General features: G+C 36.8%; 1 protein-coding gene across 5 annotated transcripts in view; it reads right to left on the bottom strand.

The window, feature by feature from the left end:
* The window catches only part of atrnl1 (attractin like 1), a 786,325-nt gene that overhangs the window by 617,878 nt on the left and 141,462 nt on the right, over window positions 1-26,985 (bottom strand). For all 5 annotated transcript variants that reach the window (XM_003223502.4, XM_062977302.1, XM_062977301.1 and 2 more), the window contains 4 exons: window positions 17,533-17,716; window positions 16,326-16,480; window positions 7,508-7,592; window positions 6,428-6,636 (listed from right to left, as the gene is read on the bottom strand). In XM_003223502.4, the coding sequence (XP_003223550.3) occupies window positions 6,428-6,636; window positions 7,508-7,592; window positions 16,326-16,480; window positions 17,533-17,716 (633 nt within the window). The remainder of the gene's footprint in view (window positions 1-6,427; window positions 6,637-7,507; window positions 7,593-16,325; window positions 16,481-17,532; window positions 17,717-26,985) is intronic.

Here is a 26,985-nt window from a genome sequence, read left to right on the forward strand (position 1 = left end):
GGCAAGGCAAAGCATCAAGATGAGAGACAAAAGATGTCATATGTTTTAATACATTTTAACGGCTGCTGAAAACAAAATCCAAGACTTGCTCATAGTAAATGTTTAAGCTAACATGTTAACTACATTTTATTCATACTCTGTAACGTATTCACAGTATTTTCTTTGAAGCATTTATAGCATAACTGTCACCTGTTCTTCTTGAATCAAAATTTTAAAACGTCAGTACCGAAATATGCTAGTGAGATTTTTTCTGAAGTTTTTTCATTAATTAAATGAGAAATATCTGCATGGGACACCCATGATGAGCTGGGGTTCTCACAGAGCTCTGCAGCTGCCTGGCAGTACTGACAGCAACAATCCCTTTTTCCTGCTCTGGTGAGCTCAGGGAAAGGGAAATAGTGGCATTCTCTCTTGTGGACTGGCCAAGTCCAACTGGACCTGACCCTGCACTCCACACTATGCTGAAGCTGCAGGTTTAGCCCTAAGTTGTTCCTGAGTTTCAAGCAAATGCCAAGAATCCCTTTACTTTTTCTTAACACAGGGCTAATCTGATTAATGTGGTTTGGCCCGTGACACCCACTTGAAGTACAGGAATGTCATGGTACAGCCAGGATTGAAAGCACAGTGAGGACAGATCATAGAATCATAGAGTTGGAAGAGACCTCACGGGCCATCCAGTCCAACCCCCTTCCAAAAAGCAGGAAAATCACATTCAAAGCACCCCAGACAGATGGTCATCCAGCCTCTGCTTAAAAGCCTCCAAAGAAGGAGCCTCCTCCACACTCTGGGGCAGAGAGTTCCACTGCTGAACAGCTCTCACAGTGAGAAAGTTCTTCCTAATGTTCAGGTGGAATCTCCTTTCCTGTAGTTTAAAGCCATTGTTCCGCATCCTAGTCTCCAGGGCAGCAGAAAACAAGCTTGCTCCCTCCTCCCTATGACTTCCACTCACATATTTATACATGGCTATCATGTCTCCTCTCAGCCTTCTCTTCTGCAGGCTAAACATGCCCAGTCGTTTAAGCTGCTCCTCATGGGGCTTGTTCTCCAGACCTTTGATCATTTTAGTCACCCTCCTTTGGACACATTTCAGTTTGCCAATGTCTCCCTTAAATTGCAGTGCCCATAATTACAGATTATTAAGTCTATGCTGACAAGCCCTGAAATGTGCTTTTAATTGTTGCTTGCACCATTTTTTTCACTTCTGTATCATTTTTCAGTGAATTGTAATGGATCTGAATTGTTTTGAAAACAATCTTTTAACACTTTTTATTGATGATTTTCTGGAGTTTTAAACTGTATTTTAAATCAGTTTTAAGATATCTTAAGTGCCAGTATTGGAGGTAATTAGGATAAAAATGGATAAACATAAAATTTGAGCCAAATGACTGAACCTAAGGCATCTGATGCATTTCATGTCTGAATAGGAATGTGAACTCTTTTCAATCTGGGTAGAGTCTAATCTTCCATCTATTACTTGTTTTATTATATATCTACAGGAATAGCTGAACACTTAAGTCATAAAATACAATTTTTAAAAACCTTCTACATGCATACTGTAGACCTTCAACATACAAACTGGTCTCTGGTTTTGCTACCACCAGCCTAAACAATGATCAAATAGAAAGGTAGGTGGGAGTTCATACTATAGAGATCAGAAGAAACAGGTATCCTATATGAACTATGATATTGATAAGATAAAAGATCCCAGATTTAAGATATGTGATAAATTGTCAGACTGGTCCTACCAGCAATTTGAGGGATAAATGGAAGGGAATCATTCTTCCAGAAGTATCTCTTTCTTCCAGCACTTTGGAAGATAATAGACCTTTTTAAGTATACATAGAAAAATATCAACAAGTTCATCTAGGGAAAGCTTTATTGCATAACTCATATAGTTGTAAATAGTCTGTACCATGACCAATTTTCTCTAGCATGCCTATCTAGATTATTTTAAATCATCCATTTTTAAATTATGAGTTGATTTTTTAAAATATAGTTTTTAATAATAATATTTTAAATTATGTTATGCTCATTTAACTGACTATATTTTAATTGGTGTTATGTGTTTCTTGCATTTTAATTTGTTATTGCTTGCCTTGTTCCATAAGGAGAGGCACGTAAAAAATCCTATTATGCTCTGGTTTTTACATTTTTTTTCTGTTCTAATCTCCAAATCCCTCAATTCAATAAAATGATTATTAATTTGCATTCTGAACATTCAGTTTCTAAAAGATATACAGTAAATCTTCATTAAATTTGTTTCCTTTCTCACTCCTTCTACACTATGATAGCATTTATTTGTGGTAGTTTTTCTATTTCATGAATCATGTACTTCTTCACAAGCTAAATTACTGGTACATTTTCTCATAGTATTTTTCCTCAAAATGATAACTATTTAGTTTAGCAGTTATCGCCAGAAACTAGGAAACAAAGATATACAGTTGAAACAAAGGACCACAGGGAAAAAAAGCACTGAAAAATACAAAGCACTGACAATCATGTTAAAACAACACAACTGAGTGAATATGCTCCAAAAGCTAGTACATTACATGGAATACAGCAAATCAGATATATAATTTTAAAACCTACATTTGTTCCTAAACTTGCACCGGCAAGGGGTACTGGAAAGATGAGGTCCTTTTTCTAAACATTGAGATCTCTTGTTCTGTTTTTCTCCTCTGCTTAACCACACAGCATCAAATAGATGAGATTAAGTTGATTATATGCAGTATTTCAATTTCAAAAGCAATGTGGAGGTCACATTCCTAAGAAATACTGCAACCCAGAGCTTGTTTATATTGTCCCAAAACCCTGCATCGGATGAGAAGGTGCTTCTGGATGCCTGGATGATGTGCAGGGACTTTGGGTTTGTATCATGGGATAAAACCAGATAATCCAATTTTACCCTGCATTTGGAAAAGTTGGGGAATGTTCCAAAGTAGTTCCACACTTCAGGGTGAGTGTGGACACCCAGATCAGGTCTCCTGTCAACATGAGCTGGCATCAAACCCATATCACCGACCTATTGCCCCACTACTTGGCCACAGAGTTTCAGAGAATTTCTAGCAATTGCTGGGCATCTTTACTAATATCAGCAAAGATGCCCAGCAGTGACCAAGAAGTATCCTAGAGGTAAAGTGACAGTCCAGTTGGACTAAACCAGTTTTAGTCCCATTATATGGAGACAGGCAGTGAAATTACGCCTCAGATCAGACAAAAGTTTTGTTACTCTGAACTTATTAAGTGACATGTGTAGATGAGTCCTAGGGATACTAACTATGGTAAAACAAGTATTATTCAGAAAATATTTGAGATCTACAAACTCACAATTCACCCATGATTGCTATGAAATGTCTACCTATTAAGAAATTAAAGACGTATTTCAGATTTACTGTAAACAATTTACAGCAGAACTCTTAAATTACCAAAACTGCAATCCTATACATGTCAGCTTGGATGTTGCAGAAAGAGCTCTTTGCACAAAACCTAACACCCTTTCCAGCAGCTGTTTACTTACCAAAGTTCTGGAACAGTGACTTTATTTATCTGTGTTTTTCTTTTCCTATTGCTGCACAGCTTTTGTGTGTGTGTGTGTGTGTGTGTGTGTGTGTGTGTGTGTGTGTGTGTGTGTGTGTCAGGAGCAACTTGAGTCGCTTCTGGAGTGAGAGAATTGGCCGTCTGCAAGGACGTTGCCCAGGGGACGCCTGGATGTTTTGATGTTTTTACCATCCTTGTGGGAGGCTTCTCTCATGTCCCCGCATGGAGCTGGAGCTGATAGAGGGAGCTCATCCGCACTCTCCCTGGGTGGGATTCGAACCTGGCAGATAAATCCAGGCATATCCTGGCTGCCTCAACTTCTGGTTTCTCCCAATACCCATGGAAGTATCCACAAGGCTCGCCTCAGAGAAGTGGCAAATCATTGCACAACATGTACAAAATGTGATATTCCATATGAAATATTGTAGCTGTCTGCTTAAAGCATACTAATTTAAATAGAGTTTCTTCCAAATAAATTGTCATGGAAAACTAGCCCTTGTCAAATTAATTTCATGAGATTATTACTATAGCATTATTGCATGGAATGTAAGATATTTGTGTGTGATTAGATGTTTAATAAAGCACTTTGATATGACAATAATTATATAAATATTAAAACTATATTAAACCAGATAGAGTTTTCAAATGAGCTGATTCTTGCTGTTTAGTTAATTCCAGATAAGCAAAGCAAATGGCTTGTGTAATCTTTTAGATCTATATAATGAATGAGACGTATGCAGTTTATAGGCTCAGAATGGCCTTCTTTTTTAGAAATCAGACATGGTAGAAATCAAAGATAAAGAGTCCTGACTACTACTGCCTAATGAAAAGGATCTATTTGAATTTCATTTAGAATAGACATGGAGCAAAGTTATAGATATCCCATTCAGTTTAAAAACATAGTCACCAGCTATAGGAATGGGTTCAGTTTTATCAAAAAGCTGATAAAACGATAGCTCAGTAAGTGCAAGGTTTAAGTGAGCACTGAATGAAAGGATAACAAATAAATGAATGAATAAATAAAATGCATCAAAATTGTTGGTAGAGAAATTTATTTATCACTTGATTTGTCTGAAGAAATGAAAGCAATCATTTTAATCATCTACCAAGGAAAACTAAGAGGCTCATTCTGGAATATTTTCAAGTGAGTGCTCCAGGAAAAAGCTACCAGCAAACCCAAATGTATGTCAAAATTCAACAGCCAGCACCTCCTCTTGCTTCAATCATGTCATCAGACACTCTCCTATATTTGAAATCCATTATTACATTTTGATTTCTTGACACATCCATTCCAAACTCTTCTTATCACAAAGGCCATGATGGCCTTTCTATATGCTTTCCCACATTCTTCTGTTACTGTTGTAGTTTCCAAAGACCTTTCATTTTATTTCACCTTTTAGTTTGGCATTCACATCTTTTTTCCTTTCATTTGTGAGATTCTCAATAACCAAAGAAATGTTTGTCCTCATTCAAGATGTATGTCTTTTGCCTGAAAAAGCCCTTATAATTTGCCATCTCAGCCTGTACTTCCTCTGTTCAAAAATACTCCTGCTTTGCCAACTAAACATGCTTTACAACATTCCTCTCTTACAAAACTTAAACACTTCTAAACATTATTTTCAGAAAAGGAATGTATATTTTGTAGTAGTGGTGGTAGTAGTAACAGTAGTAGCTAGTGACGGCAGCAGAACAATCGTTATAATGGTTAATTAATCAATGTTCATTTAGTGTAAAACACAGAACTTCAGACAAAAATACATTTTCTATTTCTGTCCTTTTAGTGGGATCTTCTGGGACTGCAAAATCGGGGAGGACTAGGGCTACCAGAGCTGTGTTGTCTTTGGACACATCTACACTGACTACTTGGCTCAGTTCATCTCAAAATAATCTCTGTGGCAGCCAGACACCACACGAAACTGATCCAGGGTAATGCAAGTAAAGGCCCCATGTTAACCAAAGTCAGGGGATAGTCCTGTTCCCCTACTGGGTTCCATATGAACAGTTCCAAAACCAGCCACAACTATTCTCACTGCCATTCATGTCACCCAGACTGAGGCAGCTCAGGAACACAGGATGGAACTTACCACCCTCTTCTATCCTCCGTGTTGTGCTTGGAAACCTCAATTTCCAGATACAACATGGATCCTACCTGCTGGCCATCACCCTAGTGACACCAGCTAGGACAACAGGATAATTGGGTAAAGGAGGACGAGAGGAGGTGGCAATTCCTTCTCTCTTCTCTTTCATATCCCCCTTCTCTTCAGCAGATGTCACCCCAAGCAACAACCAACAGGTAACTCCTATATCACAACTGGAGTCTGTTGTTATAGAGGAGAGGAGGGGATAGTAAGGGTGGCCTTCCAGCACCACCAAACCTAGCTTGCCACCACTAGGCAGACTGACTTCCTCCTGTCACTGCAGTGGCTGGGGGTGCTTGACTGGCCCATACTGGGGCCATACTGGGGCCAATCCTGACTACGGAAAACTAGATCAGTGGGTCAGTGAAGATCCATCCTATGTCACAAAAGAGCTCATGCATGAGCAGAATAGACTTCTGCTTACACAAGTAGCCCCTCAAATCCAATTCCTCTTTCCTATTTTTTCTTGAAATATCTGTCACACGCTTCATATAATTCATACATATAGGAAATGTGGGACCATGGCTTCTGACCTTGCCCTATATGTACATTCAGCAGATGAAAGAAAGTCTATAGTAATAGCTTTCATATATATAAGCATTGCTCTGTAAAATCAGTACCCCAACTATAAATTTAGGCATTATTACACTTTATATTGAATACACTTAATAAGAGGGACAGGGCAACCCAGTACCCTATTGCATGCATATCATTTTTGTTTAATCCATTATTATTGTGAATAATCCACCTACCTGTTTTCTTGGGACATTTTGCTCTCAAAACATTATTAGCATATCCAGATTCCCATGACGTACAGTGATTTTTGTTCCATAAGCACCTTAAGCCTGGGCCAGCAGTTTTACAAAGCTCTTCATCTCTGAATGCCTCACAGTTGGGAGGTTTGTACACAAGAATATCATTCAACAAGATACTTGAAAAGCCTCCAAATATGTACATGGATCTATTGAGTAAAGTATAGTAATGTTACATTTCTTAAAAGGATAATACTATTCAAAGCCTTATTTATCATGATCCTTAATTATCAACTTCTTTTTGTATATCTGTATGTTTTCAGTAAATTGTTCTAAATTTATGGAATATAGTAGGCAGTAAGATACATAACTAGCATACTCAGACAACCCCTAAAATAAAAGAAACATACTAAAACACTGTTTGCTATTGTAGAAGCATAGTGCCTTCTGTAAACACATTCAGCTTTCCAGCGAATATCAACACAATTAACCTTGGCTTTATTACACAAGATATGACAAAAGAAAACAATTCTTAAAATTGCTTTAACACTGCACTTTTTGCTTTATGGAATACAGTATTTGTATTCTTTAAAATGTTTTAAAATGGCTTATTTTAATGTGTTAAGTGCTTCACAGTCTATGTAATGCAGGAGTTAGCAATTGTCAGGGGTTGAGGAAATATAGACCCTACATGAAACATTGGATGGTCATACCTTTCAACATGTCCCCTCTCCAGTTTCCTGAATTAAAAATCCCTCTGGGCCAAAAATGGCCTGGGGGGGGGGGGTAATTTTGTGCAGAAAATGTTGTGTAGGTCATTCTTCCCAAAAAAAGTTTAAAAGGAAGACACATGCTCCCACAGATCACACCTTCTCAATTCCTATTGTAATTCTTCTGTACATTTGTGATGAGTGCTACTTCTTTTTAGGTTAGTCCAAACTTACTCAAAGTTTTTTCAATAGGTATAAAACTATAGAGAGCCCAAGAGTAAAATGTGAAAATCTCACATAGTTTTCTAAATAATTGACAAATGTAAGTACAGGATATATTTTAAGAGACCTTTTCTAAATGTGTATTTACCCATTGCTGACAATTGCAGAGTGACCAAATCTGTTCACATCCCGATGAAGATTAGGTTTAGGGAGAATTTTCCACTCATCACAAGCTAGTAAAACAAGACAAGGGAATACAATTTCTGGTCATTAACACTGGAAAAAAAATCCTTATACATTAGCATAAACTATGAAAAATCCAAAGTGACCAATATTTGTTTACATCCTGATGAAAGTTAGATTTTAAAAGTTTTCCATTCCTCAGTGATCATCAAAATAAGATAAGACAGTTTAATTGAAATATGGTATATCACATACACTATTTTAGCATCATAGATACAATAATCCTAACAAGTTCATTAGCTTGACATGATACAATATTTAGCATTTCCAAGAATTCCTAGCTTCATCATCATCATCGTCATCATCATCAAACAGTAATTACAGTATAATGCCTGTATTATCCGCCTCTCCCTGCAGCTGAAGGCAGGATACAACATAATTAAAACAAGAGATAAACATATGGAAGGGGAGCAATGCCTACAAATGTCTCATGTATTCAGCGCTCAAACTGTTGTCCCATTTCTTAGGCAAATAAGTTGACCATTCCTCTTGAAATAATTACATAAATATAACAAAATAGATTGAAATAAAATGAAAACCAACAACATATAGAGCTTGCAAGCAGATACCATTCATAAACCACATTTTCATGAAAATCTCAAAATGGAATTTCTGCAGGAAGAGCAGCAAAATATGCTGTTTATTTTGAACTCTAAATATGACATGCAAGTGAAAAAAGTAACAATATACAATCCATTTAAATACTTTATCAGCAAAGGGTAACAGGGTGCGCCATAACACCTCAAGGCAGTGGTCCAGTTTAGGAGATCCAGGTCAAAATATACAACATACCTAGGAATGCTCCCACAGAAGAGTCCAGCTAGTGGTTTAACAGAAACAGCTGGGACATAAATATCAACTACTCACTAATATGAGCTTTCTGATGTAGTAGCCTCATGCAGGGGTTAAAGTGATAGGATCCTCCAGATATTACTTGATTGCAACATACATGACCCTTCATTATTCCATACCTGGAGAGCTCTATATTCCCACTAACTGGGAGTCCAGCCCTGACAAAACTATACAAATGTTATCTTTAATGATTCCATGAATAAGGGATGGTTTTTGTACATAATTTATAAAACTATTCTGAAATCCGTATTTCACAATGTTTCTTAGCCATCCATCATTAGGTGGTTCCAGAATCTCAATTTCTTCTCCAAAACAATGTCCTGTCAAAGACTAACAGTTGTGTCTCTCGTTGCTTGCTTGCTGATTATCTATTTCTAATTGTTTCTCAGTTAGAGATACAATTGTCTAGAACGGAAATAATTGATAGTAAAAGCACTTCTACTTAGATAACCCTTACAATAGTGAATGATCTTCATAAACTAAAGCCAGCTTGCTGTGGTTTTATCTCAGAAGGGTTGGTAAAATTTCAAAGGACTATGAAAACTCATCCCAAGTAAACAAGTTCAATACTGAAAATCAACAATCTCCCTTGTTTGTAGTCTCTAACCTTGCATGGCCCTGTAGATCAGTGGTTCTCAACCTGGAGTCCCCAGATGTTTTTGGCCTTCAACTCCCGGAAACTGGCTAAGACTTCTGGGAGTTGTGTTGTCGAAGGCTTTCATGGCCGGGATCACAGGGTTGTTGTATGTCTTTCGGGCTGTGTGGCCATGTTCCAGAAGTATTCTCTCCTGACTTTTTGCCCACAACTATGGCAGGCATCCTCAGAGGCTGTGAGGCATGGATAAACTAGGCAAGGAAAGGAAAAAAATATTTCTGTGGAGAGATTTTAGATTTTTAGATTTTAGAGTTTTTTAATACTGGACAACTTCAACAGAAAGGAGGAAACCATGAAAATGAACAAAATCTGGCTACCAGTGTTAAAAAACTCTAAAATCAAAACAGTAGATGGGAACCAACACTCTGAGGGCAGAGGAGCCCCAAGGACGGCTAATGACTGAACAAAGGATGCCCTCCAGGCAAGAGACAAAACCTTTCCAATGCTAATTAGGGTGATTAACTGAAACATTAATGCTGGCTTCCCAGTGACAAAGGACTCTTGCCACACCCTGGACTCTCCACAGATATATATATTTTCCTTTCCTTGCCTAGTTTATCCATGCCTCACAGCCTCTGAGGATGCCTGCCATAGTTGTGGGTGAAACGTCAGGAGAGAATACTTCTGGAACATGGCCACACAGCCTGAAAGACATACAACAACCCTGTTTCTGGGAGTTGTAGGCTAAAAACATCTGCTGTAGATACTGAAGACTGAACTTCTACATGTTAAGGAACATGTTCTGTCTCTGATCTATTATTTCCCCATAAAGGCCTTGTTTTAGAATGTGGAGTTTGAAATTGATTATTCTACATTACATTGGATACACATGATTTTGGCCATATTCTATGTTATCCCCTAACAAAACTACTCACCCTTTCACTCTCAGCCTTGCTCTCCTAAGAGCATGTTATCACTCTCAGGGTGTAATAATTGCAGATACAGAAAATGGATTGATCTTCCTGCTAAAATGGGCTGATTCAGAACCTATGACCAGATCCAACATATAGAGCTAAAACCTGCCAAGACTACTTTGTTTCACAGTATAACACAATGTTATTGCTAGTGACTAAGACACAGACAGTGATGAATAATGTTTGGAGGAAAGGCATTTTCCTAAAAGAACAGTTGAAAAACACTACCAAGGAGTGTCACCACCAATCAGAATAGGCACTGATTGGAAATGCTAGCACAAGAGATAATAGTGATATTAAAAACAAGTTGTGTATATCCCTTATTCCAATGCCCATCAGCTTAGATATACTTCTAGTATTTAGATGATAAGAGCTTTAGATAGGAATGATGTTATTTATTGGAAAATAAAAGTGATGGACACTTATGAATTCAGTTTCTATTTCAGGAACATTTTTTCATGTGAACTATACAGGGCAGATGTATTTTATCACACCAGCTTCCCAGCAAGATATTTCAATTATGCTATAAATTCAAGTGTCTTCAAGATCCTATAATTCAGTGAATGTCTCAGACAGCTTACTAGCGTACACAGGAAGATCTATGCACACAATTACCAAGGGGAAAACATTTTCTGCAAATAAAATCCATACACACCATTCATTTTCATTGGAGTGGGGGTTGGGGTAGTTTGGGGGCTGTGCCCACTTGGAGGGGGGAGGACGAAAGAGATGGGTTTTAACACTGAAGCAAACCCATAAAAACCATTATTAAAAGCCAGGTTTAAGATAAGAAATCCTTGCAGCCTCCAGATATAATAATTCCCTGCTTGCTCATGTTATTTGTCAAACTGACAGGTCTTTTCAATAGACTATAGAAAGTAAAAAAAAAACATGTTACAAATAGCCTTTCTTCTTATCTTCTCTAGCCTTCTCAATAACTGCTAAACATTGAACAGAGCTCTGTGCTAGAAAAGTAGTTTTGCTCAATGTTAAAAAAATGTGAGTAGAGCTTTTCTGTAAAGCATGTATTCATTTACTTCAAGCATAACTATTTCAAATAAACATTTAACATATATACAATCTAGTTTGTCCTCATTGAGACCTATTTCAACTTGCCCTTGCCTAAAGCAAATCATGCAAACATTTAGACACTGTGAAATGTATAACTGCAAAAGTCTCTGCTTGCTTGCTTATTATATACATATCCTGAATAACTCATTCAAAATATAATGATGTTTGTTTGTATACTACCATCTCCTTGACCAAAATGACCTTAGGATTATTCAATTTTTTGAGAATTCAAGTAATTATAGATGCTATTTTTAAAGTAGAGTGCTACAATGGAACTGGGTGAGATGCAAACACAACATTCAGATAATTGAGTTTCACTGAAAATAAAAATTGCTTCCATCTCCTCTGTGATTGAATACAGCCAAATAACATTACTCAGCACAAACTTAAAGTATCTGTTTGTTTGCTTTGTGTTTCCAGACTCGGGATAGCAAGACATTGAAGTTTGGCACAAGAACAGGAAATTTCTTTTCCAGTTTATTCAATGGCAAATCAATCTTTTTTTATTCCAGTCATAAAAGTACATCTTCTCATATATAGAGGGAGGGGGGGGTGGCCTTCCAGACAGTGCCAAAATTTGGATTTAAAATGGGTGGTAAAAAATCCTGGGACCTGACTGCAGGTCCCCAAACAGATGTGTTAGTCCTCTAAAGTACCTATGTGTCAGTTTGACAGCCCAATCAGCTAATCTGCTGTTTTGGGCTTGCTATCAGCAGACATGCAATGGAACAGTTTCCACAGAAGGGAGGGAAAGAAATCACATGTTTTGCATGACTGCAGGGTTATACAGTCATGCAAATATGCACATTTTCTGACTGAAATCAGAATATAAGGGGACTTTTTACGTGTTTTCCCTCTGTTAATGCGAATAAATGTGGATTTAGTGCTAGCATCATTTAACCACACCCCCTTTAACCTGGTGACTTCCACATTTTAGATGCGGTGTAGAAGGGCCCAAAGAAAGCTGGTTGAAATATCATACAATACTATATGAAGCAAGTAAAGTCCTATATCATTATGATTTTGGTTTTATAAATCTGGAGCTATAAAGAGATAATTGTTGATGCAGTTTGCAAAATAACTAAATTTATAATTCTGAAATAATTACAACCACATGACCTGTAATCCACTGCAGCTGCTACTTTACATTTTGGGTAACAGCATCTCAGAATTACAGAAATGTCTGATAAAATATTGAATCATCCCCTCCATCTTCCCTATTTAGATATACCATCTGATTGTCTATCATGGCAACATTATTTTGACTATTGCTTAAAACATAACAATGGAACATTTTATCTCAAAATAATTTCATTCTGATTATTCAGTTTTCATATTAGCAAAGGAATCCAAACAATTAATTCACTGGGGATGGGGGAAAGTCAACAGCAAAATATCAGTTTAACTAAGGGCCATTCTACATGGAACACAAATGCAGGCAAGATTCGACATCCCAGATGCCAGATCATGCCCATTTGCCAGTCCAATAGGAAGTCTCTAAGCCACTTCTGAAACACTACCTATTAAAAAGACTACTTCATAACCTCAGATCAACTGTGGAAAAGACCATACAATGAACTTGTCAAAACATGCATGAAACATGGTGCACCAAGAAAAACACAGGGTTACACCAAATAATGTATTTCTTGCATCTGCTCCCAACCTAGATTTCCAAACTATACACTATTTCATTCATATTAATCTAGAGCCCTGGCTATCAATAACAGGTGTGTCTACACAAACCCATAGGCTGGGTTCACCCAAAGAGAGACAGTTCCCCTAAATATTTAAACCTAAAGCTATGAATGGCCTAGCTTGTTTTGGACAATACCAAGAATCTAAGCATAAACGATATCCCCATCTGCACGTACCATTTAATGCAGTTTGAAGCTAGTTAGCTTCAAAATGTGGCAGCCAGACAACAAATTCCCACAAAACTATGTAAAAGAAAGCACTTAATGTGCATCAGTACACTATGGTTTGTGTAATTGCTATTCAGGCCTCAAATTGGTTCCAGGAATTCCTATATAACAGTGGTTCCCAATCTTTTTTAGACCAGGGACCACTTGACTGGGGACCACTTTGACCAGGGACCACTCTCCAACATTAGTACCAAAGGGGTTACAAATCAATTTTTGGTTAACTTAGATTCGGTTTGATTATTTAGGGTGCTGATTTAGAGAATTCCACTGGATAGATCACAGCAGCTCTCTAATTTCTGATACAAAACATATGCTATCCAGTAGTCACCATCTGCTCACCCACAGAAAACCAGATTTAATAATCTAGAGCTGATTTTCCCACATGTCTCATGGACCTTATTTTTTGTCTTGCAGCCCATCAGTGGGCCACGGCCCACAGGTTGGGAACCACTGCCATATAATAATCTTAACAGCAAAACCATTTCTTCAGTATTGGTTTGAAATTGCATTAATTGATCAGTGTAGATGTGCCTTACTTCATAATTTTGTTTAAAAGTCTGAAACGTTTGAGTTGTTTTTCTGGTGCTGTCTCCCCATCATAGAGCTTTTATTATAGCTAATCCTACTGATTACAGAAGCACACATAAACACAGCAAGTCCCTTCTTTTCTAGAAAGAGGTACAACACACATAAAAAAATAAAATTAATATAAGGCACCTCTGGGGGCTGTCAAGCCTTGTTTACCATGCAGTCAAGCAAGGTATCCCTAGGCTAATCATATGTGGAAACTAACAATTCATCTATCCTAAAATGGCCTTCCACATTCTAAAATTAAGATGTTTAGCAGGAAAAATATTTGGAAGTTAGAAGTGTCTTGCAGTATCCTTGCAAATAATTGCAATAGTAGGAAACCAGTGAAGATGAAAAAAGAAGCTACTGACAGTAAGTGTATTCAAACTGTAATTGTTCCACATGTGCATTTTTCATCAGAGTCAAATCTATATAATTCAACAGTATTTTCAATTGAAAAATCCCCTCTATCAGACCTTGGAGAAAAGTGGGATTATACCGATTTTCTGTGATCAAAAGCTGCTCTTGAAATGAATAGGGCATCAGTTCTTCCAATAAAATATTTAAGATTAGCACTGAATAGCTTTTGAGTGGGTCCTATTTTATTTAATGCATTTATATTCTTGCTATCTACAACAACCCAAGGCAGATGCCATAGGTTATAAAACAATACATTTTGCAATAAAAATTGGCTTAATATCAATTTACTAACACTATGTACACATTGTAAAATTAATAAAATGCATATTATTTGAATATATCATATACAAAAATAGCTGAGTCAGATGGATTGCCTATATTGATATATTATATTCACTTGCTGGCACTACTGTCAATGCAAAGAGATCTAAAGGACTAAACAAATAATACCCAGTTGTCTTAATTAATCCTGTTGTCTTGAAAAACAAGACATACTGGACTTAGATTAAATCTTACAAATCTCTAATGTATGCACATGTTTTTTTATTTTTACAAGATATTTCATTTTCTATTTTTAGGCTCAATTATTCCTAATTAAAGTACAGACAGCCATCCATATTCACTCAAGTTAGAACCCCAGTAAAACTGAAAAAAATGCAAAAAAATTAATTTATTTTTTACCTGAAAGAACACCGTTTTTGGAATGTATAGGTCTTCTAGCATAACTTTATGGTCTACTCCTACTTGATGTTGACCACATGATCACAATAGAGGACATAGCGATAGGAAATCTCTAGAAAATCTCTAGGTCCTCTATCATATCTGTATGGTTAACCCCTGGAGAACCACACAGCTACACTGGAGGACCAACAGATTCCTAGGGAGAATATTATACTGTAATCAAATCCAAAAATAATCAAATCTACAAACATCAAATCTGCAAATGCTGAGAGATGACTGTATATGAACTTAATCAAGAAAATGTATTTGTTTTAATAGGTTCTCATTGCCATTGTCTTTGGAAAGAATAATTATATGTCTGCATTAAATTGTTGCCAATTGAGTCCCTTCAGGTGAGAAGAGCAGGATAGAAATGGTGGAAATAAATAAATAAATAAATAGATAGCTGAATTTAGGCCTTACGATGCATAGTAAGAGACAGAATGGTGTAGTGGGGTTTGAGTGTTGGATTAGGACACCAGGAGACCAGACAAGTTCAAGGACAAAACCTCTGAACAAATTTGGTCAAGAAAATCTTTGGGTTGTCATAAGTCAGAAATAACTTAAGGCAAATAAGAACACCAAAGATATTTATGTCTAAGTCATCCTGTAGGAATGGAATTGTATTTTGTCTGAAGAAATAGTTCAGGAAGATAATTGATTGCTGGATTAATCTTTATACAAATTATAAAATAAGAACAAAATTACATCTGTTCTGTTTTTATTATATCAGATTAATAATGCATGAAAAAGGAAATTATAAAAATGGTTTATAATATATTAAGTGCTTTAATTATCTTGGGGCAGAATAACATCACAACACACCTTTAAAAAGAAAGCACATTGTAATCTTTTATGCTTGAGAAATAAAAATAAGCTGTGAAAAATATTTAGCATTACATTTTTGACTGTCCCACTGCACTCACAGTTGATTATCATTTTTATATTATGTGACAAGAAAATATAACCATCAGAGGTAATTCATTAAAGGGACGCATGGGGCCCATGTACTTTAATTCTGTGTTGCAAATAAAAATTACAGTGTCTGAGCAACTTGACAATTCCTTTCCAAATGAAATTAATAGGAAACTCATTATGTTAAAAAGATAATCAAATTCAAGATGTCTTGAAATAGCAATAATTTAAACTGTCAACTGCTCAGTAGAACACAGTGCCACAGATGACAAGGTTTGAGATCCATTTGAATGGTAGTAGAGAAGATAGTACTGACAATATAGGAGGTAATTATTGTTTATTATTCTGGTATTGCTTATTATTTCCATTCAAAAACTGCAGCTTCACACATTCCTGGATGCCTGATGTGCAATTGCTATGTAAGTGAATACTTAATCAAACCACTAAACTTCTACTTAGTCCACTGCACAAGTGGCTTGATAGAATGGGATCCTGTCCCTGGGAAACTTACACCTGGAATATAATATTTATTTACTTATGTAATATCCCATCATTTTTCAAAAAATCCGTTTTTAAACAATGAAGATTGTAATTAAAATAGGATGCTGTATGAAGGCAATAGGATTGCTTACATATTAAGGATGAAGCTACATCCAAACATGGGTTCATACAAGCAGTGCTTACCAATGTCATAGGCCAGGAAATCAGCAGAAAAACACTTTGCCCCATTACTCAGTGAAGTATCATTATGTGTGTTTCCACCAAAGATTAGCATGGTTCCACTGATCAAGACTGCTGAATGGAGATATCTAGCAAAACCACTCTCTTTCAAAATTGTCCTATAAAGGAAAATAAATTGAATACTAGTATGAGTGCACGAGACAGAAATTACAACAATAAGGTCTGACTAGCCAATAAATTCATTTTTAGAAATAGTCCTGCAATTTCTAAAACAATTACATTATCAGCCTTCTGTATCCATAGGTTCTACGTCTATGAGTTCAACCATCCATGGCTTGTAATGTTTGTTTGGTTGTTGTTGTTTTTTAAGTGAAAAGCCTTGATTTTTTTCATTTTACATTGTATATCATGGAATTTGAACATCCACAGATTTTGGTAACTAGGGGCTGGAGCAGGGTCTTGGAACCAAACTCTACCAAATACAAGGGGCCCATTGTAGGAAGTTTTGCTCTTCTCAAAACAGCCCAATAACTGTTCATCTCACCCTTTCCAAATATACCACTATTTACCAATTAGCCTGTCTACTAAAATTTTTATAGTTTTTTATTTTCTTCCTACTTCTAATGAACAAAAACATTGTCCTGCTTTCCAATGGAATTTTCTGAATCTCTGATAATTTTTTTTGGAGGGGGGGGGGAGTTTTGATCCTGAAATAATGATACTACAGAGGCCACATTACACATACTTAGAACCTGGCAGCCTTGTCAACAGAATACTTCCAGCACCAGGAGCAGTGCCTTTTCTATCAATGAGTTTTATGACTAGCTTTTCCAGAGATTTGACATTCACATGGATTCTACTTTAGCCAGTAGCTGTATCCAGAACAGTCACATAAAATTGCATGAGCCCCAAGTCATCTTAAAACTTGTAGGGCTACAATGGAAAAGAGAAGGTTATGTTCCTAGAGCATGACATTAAAAAAGCAAATACAGTATCAACTAAGGCCTCTTCTACACTGCCATATAATCCAGATTATCAATTAAGATAATCCACATTATCTGCTTTGAAGTGGATTATATTAGTCTACACTGTTAAATAATCCAAAGTAGATAATCTGGATTCAACTGGTTGAAAGTTAAGGCAGGTTCAGAAATATATGAATGGATCTGTCAATTATCTTCAGCTGTTTAAAGACATCAGATATTCTTACCATGTCCTCGTATTAACTTCATATCTGTAAAGATCATCAACCAATCCATATTTATTACCCGGCAATGCTTTGTATCCTCCATGAACATAAATGGATTTTGTTGTACCATCATAGACACTGGTATGGCCATATCCACCTTGCACAATTGCTCCTTTTGTTTCTGGCACAAGCCAAGAATTTGATCCTTGTTTATAAATGGGAAAACAAAATGAAAGAGATAAAATGCAATTTTATTCTTGTTTTTAAAAGTGACAAATTTTAAAAATAAATCTTTAAAAATATATTATTTAGAAAAATTAGTTAAAAATTAATATGATACGCAAGGATAATGTTATATTTAGTTTACCAGATGTTATCAAACCACAATTTTCAACATTCCTAACCAACACATTATTGGATTATGGTAATGCATTCTTTGTGGGCAAAGATTATACAGAAATGTTGTTTTCAAAGGATTGACGTCCGATTGTTAATTGGTACTGGCTGCAGGGAACAATCAGCATTCTTGTAACAACTATTCCACTGGCTGCTATTCTCTTTCTGGACACCATTCAAAGATATGTAGATCCTGTACTGTTTAAGTCCAGGTTGTTTGAAGAACTGTATTCTTCTATATTAGCCTACCTATGAATTCAAATCATTCTGGTGGGAAGGGTCTCTTTATCCCATTATCTTCATAAATATATCTAGTGGCCTTCCTAGAGAGGAGTCACTAGTGCAATCCTTGCTATCCTTCTGTAGGCAGAATAAGGCATTTTTGTTTCAACACGCCTTTGAAATACATATTGAATGTCATATTAAAGCAATGAACATCTTTACCAGATGTGTAAAATTCTTTGTATGAAGGGTGTGAAAATTTGTATAAAATATAATTGTGTCAGGCTATCATTTGTGAAGGGGAAGATAATAGCTAGTGCAGAATCTTATGTTTAGAAGACAATTTACTAAAACACATTTTCCATGGAATTATAATGTACTAGGGTGCCCTGTTACACCAGATGCCTTCGATGTATTAATTCTAAATATGTACTTGCTTAGAAACTAACTTTTCTTCTTTTTTTCGTGTCAGGAGCAACTGGAGTTGCTTCTGGAGTGAGAGAACTGGCCGTCTGCAAGGACGTTGCCCAGGGGACGTCCGGATTTTTTTTTGATGTTTTACCATCCTTGTGGGAGACTTCTCTCATGTCCCCACGTGGAGCTGGAGCTGATAGAGGGAGCTCATCCACGCTCTCCCCGGCTGGGATTCGAACCTGGCAGCCTTCAGGTCAGCAACCCAACCTTCAAGTCACAAGGCTTTTATCCCCTAGGCCACCGGAGGCTCCACATAACTATCCAATATTCATAGGTGGCTACTGTGTTTGTATTTTATACAATGAAAGATGACCTTGACATAATTTGCAACATAAACGTTAACATATTCTTCTGCTACCTCAAACAATAAAATAATTTGCCATTCATCTCCCATTGTATTTTAAAGCAAGGTTATATATATTAATATTGTACTGTCACTGATTCAAAAAGCACTGTTTTTCATCACCCAGGAGTTTCATTGGCTCTTCCAGGTCTATGTATTATAAAAGGGCCAAAAAAATTGGTCATTTCTTTTTTGTTTTAATATTTATATTCCAATTTATCTTTAAAAAAAGGGAACCTAAGCCCCGGTGGCAAAGTGTGTTAAAGCACTGAGCTGCTGAACTTGCAGACCGAAAGGTCCCAGGTTCAAATCCCGGGAGCGGAGTGAGCGCCCTCTGTTAGCTCCAGCTTCTGCCAACCTAGCAGTTCGAAAACATGCCAATGTGAGTAGATCGATAGGTACCACTCCAGCGGGAAGGTAACGACACTCCATGCAGTCATGCCGGCCACATGACCTTGGAGGTGTCTATGGACAATGCCGGCTCTTCGGCTTAGAAATGGAGATGAGCACCAACCCCCAGAGTCAGACATGACTGGACTTAACGTCAGGGGAAACCTTTACCTTACCTTTAAGCTGGTTTACAAATAAATATATATATATATATGTATAGAAATTACAATACAAGTCACTTCTCATTGGCAACCCAAGTAGACTATAACTTAAAGTGATTGGGACAGCTTCAATTAGTCCACAAGCTATAGCTTTCCTGGACAGGAATAACCACAGTAGTCACAGTATTCTATTCCATGATAAATTTCCCATTAGATTACAACATACTGTATACAGGGTTGCCCTTGAAGATGAACTAGTGTTAAATGCAGCAAAGGTGTTGCTGGCAAAAGTAGTATATAGAAACCACATAAAAACTGTCTTAAAGGAATTGCACCAGTGGCCAATAGGTTTCCATCTGACCTTTTATTAAAGTCTTTGGGAGATAGATAATAGATATATAGATATATTGTATTAAGATAGTTGTAATAGTTAATGCATTTTAATTCAGTTTAAATTATTTTCCTTGTTTAAAACTATGCATTGTTTGAAATAATTACAATAGATTTTACTTGTACACTATCCCAACAATCCATGGCAAAGTGTGAAATATACATGTTTTAATAAAAATAAAAATAGAATGATAGGTATGTTACCATACCTTTAGACTGAAACCGCTGAGCCAAATCATTACTTGAAGGAATTGATCTTTAAATTTTTCAAATAAAAACTTGGCTTTCAAAAACATTACAGAAGGCTTTGTCATAACCCAATGGTATATAAAATGAAACACTTAAATTTCACAGCTATGAAGCTGTTTTCTGTGTCTGAAAGACCTAATTAGTTTTAATTACTATTTGTTGTTGTTAACTGCCATCAAGTTATAATACTAACAATTTTTTTGTTACTAAAGCAAAGACTCTGTCTTTGGATGAGAAATGCCATAGCGCTGAGGAGTTGTATCCCCAGATATGATATGACACATAAGTGTTAAAAGGTTTAGGATTCGCATTCAAAAGTATCCTATAAATATAAGCCGCCCTGAGTCCCCCAGGGGAGAAGGGCGGGGTAGAAATACCGGAAATAAATAAATGTCTGTACAAGGTATATCTTCTAAGGTGAGCAAGTTTCTGTATCTGTGGCAGTATGTCTTACTGGTGTTCCTTTTTTTTTTAACTGTTGATATATTTTAATTTCTTGGTCACTGCTTTAATCCATAAAGAGTTAAATGAGACATAACTAATAATAGTTGTTGTTGCTGCTGTCATCATCGTCATCATCCTTTGTATGTATGCCTTTCTTTACTGAGTTTTTGTATTTACTGATTTATGTTTATGAAGATAGATGTTATTTTTAAAACACTCCTGAACCTAGACACATTGTCAAACAGCACCATGAATACTAATGTACTCAGCAAGATTCTAGGCAGTTATAAGTATTTTCATTCAAAAGTGAAAACCACTATTAAATTAGTACAGTATTAAACATATATGGATTATTATTATATTACAAAATTCAAGAGATTGTGGATTCTAAAGTCATTCCCCATGAATGACTGCACAATTTTAGAGATATTGTTAGCTTCAATAAAACACTTCCACACTGCCATCATCACCTGCAGAAAAGTCTAATGCTATTGCTCTTAACTGGGATCAATAAACTTTCATTACACACTCTAGAAATAAGTCTACCCTATTCTTAAATATGCTTCTTTTACTGTCTAAAAATAACAATAAACCACCAGTTAAATTACAACAAAAGCTGGAATAAGTCTATGTGCCAGATATATCCATGTGTAAAGTGAGGACAGGATTTAGGGCCAAAATTATGCATGTCGCAATGACTTATTGATAAGACAAAGATCAACCTACAGAGAGGGAAAAGAACCAGTATTGCCATTGAAGGAGGGGCACCCAGACATTCAAAAAGGTGAGAAGTGGAACCATGTTACAGAGAGCAGAGCGGATTGGTACTTCTTTAAGGATTTATTGGGAAGGAATAAGCTCTTGCCTTTTGTCACAGAGAAGATGATGTTCCTTTTATGGTAAGAGTCTGGGTACAGTACTTACATTGATCCATGGAAAAATCAACCATGCTTTTATGGGATTGATTTTGATTAACATTTCTAGACTTATACAAGAATATATAAGGTAAGTATCAAGTGTGTTCACTTACACTAAAATGTAGTACATAATACCTACAACATAAATATCCTGTTTTCTTGGAAATGTATATCCCTAGGAATCACACAGAAAGCCTGCAATAGTTTCCTTTCCAAATTACTTTAATTCTCACACAGTCTTTACTCAGCAAATGAGATTCCAACACTATGTTCCTGATATGAAAGTGTTATTTCCCGTTTAATTGTGCGGTACTTATTTTGAAAGTAGTTGTTATACTCCAGAAACTTTGTTTTTGTGGCTACTATAAACTATGTTAAATTGATTGAGACTCTATGAGATATTCGTTGAAAAACTATAGCAAAATGTGCTGCAGGATGTCTCACAAAAACAAAGTTTTTGCAGTTTAATAAACTTTTTCCATGGTTTTATGATAATTAGGAAATGACATTTATAACCCAGGAACAACAATCATGTTATATAGTGTGCTCTGACTAAAAATGTCCTATTCCTGTTGACTTTAATTCACTCCAAGAATTGCAATGTTTATATGTTCCATGTCTTATTTTGCTATGTCTGGCTTGCTCTGATTTCTGCTTTTCTCATTCCACATTCTTATAAAATATGTTGTGCAGCTTTGGACTTCCCTTTCAGATCTGAGCACATCAGCAGATGAACATCCTTTCAGCTTGAGTCTAGTTGAATCAGTTATAACATAACTTGTAATAATTATTGTCCCGTGCTGTACACCAGTAACTCATTGTGCCATCTGTCCAGGAAGTCTCATCATCTAGCACTATTGCTTTATTTCTTTTGGATTTTCTCATTGTAGGGTTGCTGTGATAATAGTCTTTCAAAGGGGGGCTAGCAAAGCACCTTCTGCACAACACTTACTGTCATGCATCACTACTGCTGCTGCCCAGGAGCTGTTTGGTACATGAAGACTTGCTCTTCAGCAAAAGTGTGTCTGACAAGAGAATCTCTACCAGCAGCATTGCTGCTACCAGCAAAGCATCTTGTCTCACAGGAGTACACAATCCCACCACCACATATTGGAAAAATATTATATATTATTTTTAATTAATATTGTGTTTATTTCTTAAAATGTTTTTAAAGAAAATGCACTGCTTGACAAATATTTTGACAGTTTTCCAGACATTTTAGAAAGCCTCGGCACTTTGCAAGTCCTCAACTAAAGCATCATTAAGATAATTAGGCTTGTCAAGTATTAACTGCAAAAGAAAAGGTCATAGACTACCCCATTCCTAATAACCCTTGTCAAATAGTGTCAGGCGTTGCATATATACTATTTCCACTGTCATTTCCAGAAGACTAATCTAGTTTAAAGAGGGCTGAAATGTTTGCATTCATTAAACAAACTCAGCACAGTAATCGGTTCATTTTCAGATTAGTATAAAAAGAAAGCCATGTATGGTCAATGTGCTTTAAAATTTGCATATGGTAAGCAAGGCAGACTCCAGCAATACATGGAGCGAGAATTGCCAGATGTCCAAGCTGGGTTCGGAAAAGGCAGAGGAATGAGAGACCAAATTGCCAATATCTACTGGATAATGGAGGAAGCCAGGGAGTTTCAGAAAAACATCTACTTCTGCTTTATTGAGTATTCTAAAGCCTTCGACTGTGTGGATCATAATAAACTATGGCATGTTCTTGGTGGTATGGGGATACCAAGTCACCTTGTCTGTCTCCTGAGAAATCTGTATAAAGACCAAGTAGCCACAGTAAGAACAGATCACGGAACAACAGACTGGTTCAAGATTGGGAAAGGAGTATGGCAGGGCTGCATACTTTCACCCTCCCTATTCAACTTGTACGCAGAACACATCATGCGACATGCGAGGCTTGAGGAATCCAAGGCCGGAGTTAAAATTGCCGGAAGAAACATTAACAACCTTAGGTATGCCGATGATACCACTCTGATGGCAGAAAGTGAGGAAGAGCTGAGGAGCCTTATCACCAAGGTGAAAGAAGAAAGTGCAAAAGCTGGGTTGCAGTTAAACATCAAGAAAACCAAGATCATGGCAACTACACCTATTGATAATTGGCAAATAGAGGGAGAAAACGTGGAGGCAGTGACAGACTTTATATTTCTAGGCGTGAAGATCACTGCAGATGCAGACTGCAGCCAGGAAATCAGAAGACGTTTACTTCTTGGGAGGAGACCAATGGCCAACCTTGACAAAATAGTGAAGAGCAGAGACATCACACTGGCAACGAAGGTCTGCATAGTCAAAGCAATGGTATTCCCCATAGTAACCTATGGTTGCGAGAGCTGGACCATAAAGAAGGCTGAGCGAAGGAAGATAGATGCTTTTGAACTCTGGTGCTGGAGGAAAATCCTGAGAGTGCCTTGGACCGCAAGAAGATCCAACCAGTCCATCCTCCTGGAAATAATGCTCGGCTGCTCACTGAAGGGAAGGATATTAGAGGCAAAGTTGAAGTATTCTGGCCACATCATGAGGAGACAGGAAAGCTTGGAAAAGATCACGATGCTGGGGAAAATGGAAGGAAAAAGGAAGAGAGGCCGACCAAGGGCAAGGTGGATGGACGGTATCCTTGAAGTGACTGGGTTGACCTTGAGGGAACTAGGGGTGGTGACAGCCAACAGGGAGCTCTGGCGTGGACTGGTCCATGAGGTCACGAAGAGTCGGAGACGACTAAACGACTGAGCAGCAGCAAGCATGGGATGTCTGAGCATTATTACATTACTTTCATATGCTTTGTGAAAAGAAAATCCTTTCAATTACCTCAATGGTATTTTTTAACGATAGACTGTCCCATAATCACTACAGTCAGCCTTCCACTTACTCAGGGTTCACCCTTATGATTTTGATTATTGGCAACTTTGAAATGTTATCTTCTGAAGTCAGTGAACAATCCCATGGCATCCCCATCCTCAGGAGGTGAGTAAGGGAGCTGTTCAGGAGGCATGTGTGCCAGTAATCTCTGTTCTGCCCATGCTAAGGAAGAGGAGGATTACTGGTGGGAGAAGAAACGCATGGCACACAGGGAGAGAAGGATGAACCAGTTTCTCCAGAACTGATTCCTCCTCTTTTTCTAGTTTGCAACATGTTTCTAGTCATCCCTCAGTATTTCCCTTCATTTTTCCAGTTGAAGGAAAGGCCTGTGCCATGCAGGAAGCAGAGGAGCCAGCTTCAATAGGAAAAGTGAAGTGCTGTGGGTGGTAGCTCCTCATCCTGCCGCAGGACTGCAGCAGAGGTGCCCTCTTACTGTATAAATCAATTAAATGTGCATATGTCAACTACCTGAGTCACATCTAAGAAGCACACAGTTGCAGCAAATTATTAAGGAATTAAATATGAAAGAATGCTGGAAAAGCTATTAATTTTATGGATGGGAAACAATTACACCAAGAGTTTCTACAATTTCAAAGATGATCACTAAAGAATAGAAGAAAGCATTATTTCACAAAATGAAATTTAATTTTTTTCTTCTGTTAACGTTTTCAGCGCTTATGATGAAATAACAGAGACACTGACATTTCTTCCATTGGTATATATCTGGAACATGGAATACATCTTAAAGGATTGGATAGATTTTTGGTAGGGACTGTTTTAGGCACCTCCTGAATTAACTTCATTAAAGGAATAAATTTAGATTGGGGCACTTCCAGGAGATTTGCAGAATATGATCTCTAGGAAATTACAGTATATACAAATTACTACATTTTAAATTAATGTTCTTGAATGTTCCTAAAAATATGAAAATTCTTTGGTCCAGATTCCATGTAAAGAAACTGCATTTGAACAGTCATATTATAAGCACTTTCTAGTGAAGGACTGCATGTTCTATTTAATGTACTTAGTGTAATAAATCATGATTGATGGCACCTTTATCTTTACCACTGCTAACATCTTTTCCCTACAAATATCCAAGATATTAAAAGATTTTAAAAGCTAATTTTACCTTTTGCAAGCCACCTTGAGTCATACACCAAGGAAAAGAGTTGATATTGTTGTTGTTTCAAATCAACAATAGTAACAACATCAATAAAGAATAAGAGGAAATTTATTGTTTTTCTGTTAGATTTCTGCAATGTGGAAGCTTTGAACTATGTTTATGTTCTTGAGGCACGATCAACTCAGGGCATCATAGTAGAACAAGAGAGCTTCGTTTTATCCTTTCTTGATCTTGTGAAAGTTATGACTTTGGTGAAGAATCTATAAATCTCAGGAGAAGAATTCTATGGATGCTTTTACTAACTTTGACCATAAAGCTTTTTTGGACTAGTCCACAGGGAAATTTATTTTGCTATAGGTAAGCAATACCTCATAAACTCTCAAAGAATCTCAATGTGAGTCTCAAGGAGAACATAATATTATTGCTTTGCTTTAGCCAGAGTAATGCAGTGCCTTTGTTTTTAGAAAATCTCTGAATAGTCTCAACTGGAATGACTTGTGTGGATTAGCTGCAGACTAGTGTCTGGTCTCAATGCCAAGTGAAGCCCCTTTAGGGTTTAAAAAAACAACAACTAAGAGCATTTTTGGCTCTAAGCAAAACTGTCTTGTTTTCTTTTTTTTCATTTCAGAAAGAATAATGTATGCTTCCTCTGCCCTCCCAATCAGGTTTTGTCAAAATGCTCAAGGAGAAAATATGTTGGGGAAATGTAATGAAAATTCTGAAAGTTCTGCAACCCTCCTTTCTGCAACCCTCTTTTTCTCAATTACTTCTCCCCAAAGGCTTTTTATGCAATAGTGGAGAATACAAGTCAAGGTGATAATTCTGCCATAAAAAATACACTTTTTAGGAAAAATGATTGAAATTGATCTACAAGTAAAGGCAAAAAAGGTATTACCAATCAGTAGTCTCGCTTATGCAACCTTCCCTTTTCCAATGTTCTGTATTATCTAATGCAGTCTGCCTTTTAGTAGTCAATGCTTTTGTAGTCAATGTTTTCAATACATTGTGATGTTTTGGTGCTAAATTCATAAATATTGTAATTACTACATAACATTACCATGTATTGAACTGCTTTTTCTGCTGATTTGTTGTAAAATATGATGTTTTGGTGCTTAATTTGTAAAATCATAACGTAATTTGATGTTTAATAGGCTTTTCCTTAATCCCTCCTTATTATCTAACATTTTCACTTATGCAACATTCTGCTGGCCCATTTATGTTGGATGAGATTCTACTGTACATGATTGTGAGATAGGAAACGGCTCCGCTTATTCAACATTATGATTGGGAGTGCTCCTGGATCAGTTTCTCTAAATGTCAGTTCAGATAGAAGCAGCAGTCAGGAGTACTGACTACCAGCTTCAGCTGGAACGCCAGCTGCACCCCTTCTCAGAACTAGAGGACCTAAAGATGGTAGTGTACATGTTGGTAACTTCAAGGTTGAACTTCTGCATTGCACTGTACATTGGGCTACCTCTTGTACCAAGT

This window comes from Anolis carolinensis, chromosome 3 (assembly GCF_035594765.1).
Source record: "Anolis carolinensis isolate JA03-04 chromosome 3, rAnoCar3.1.pri, whole genome shotgun sequence".
NCBI lineage: Eukaryota > Metazoa > Chordata > Lepidosauria > Squamata > Dactyloidae > Anolis > Anolis carolinensis.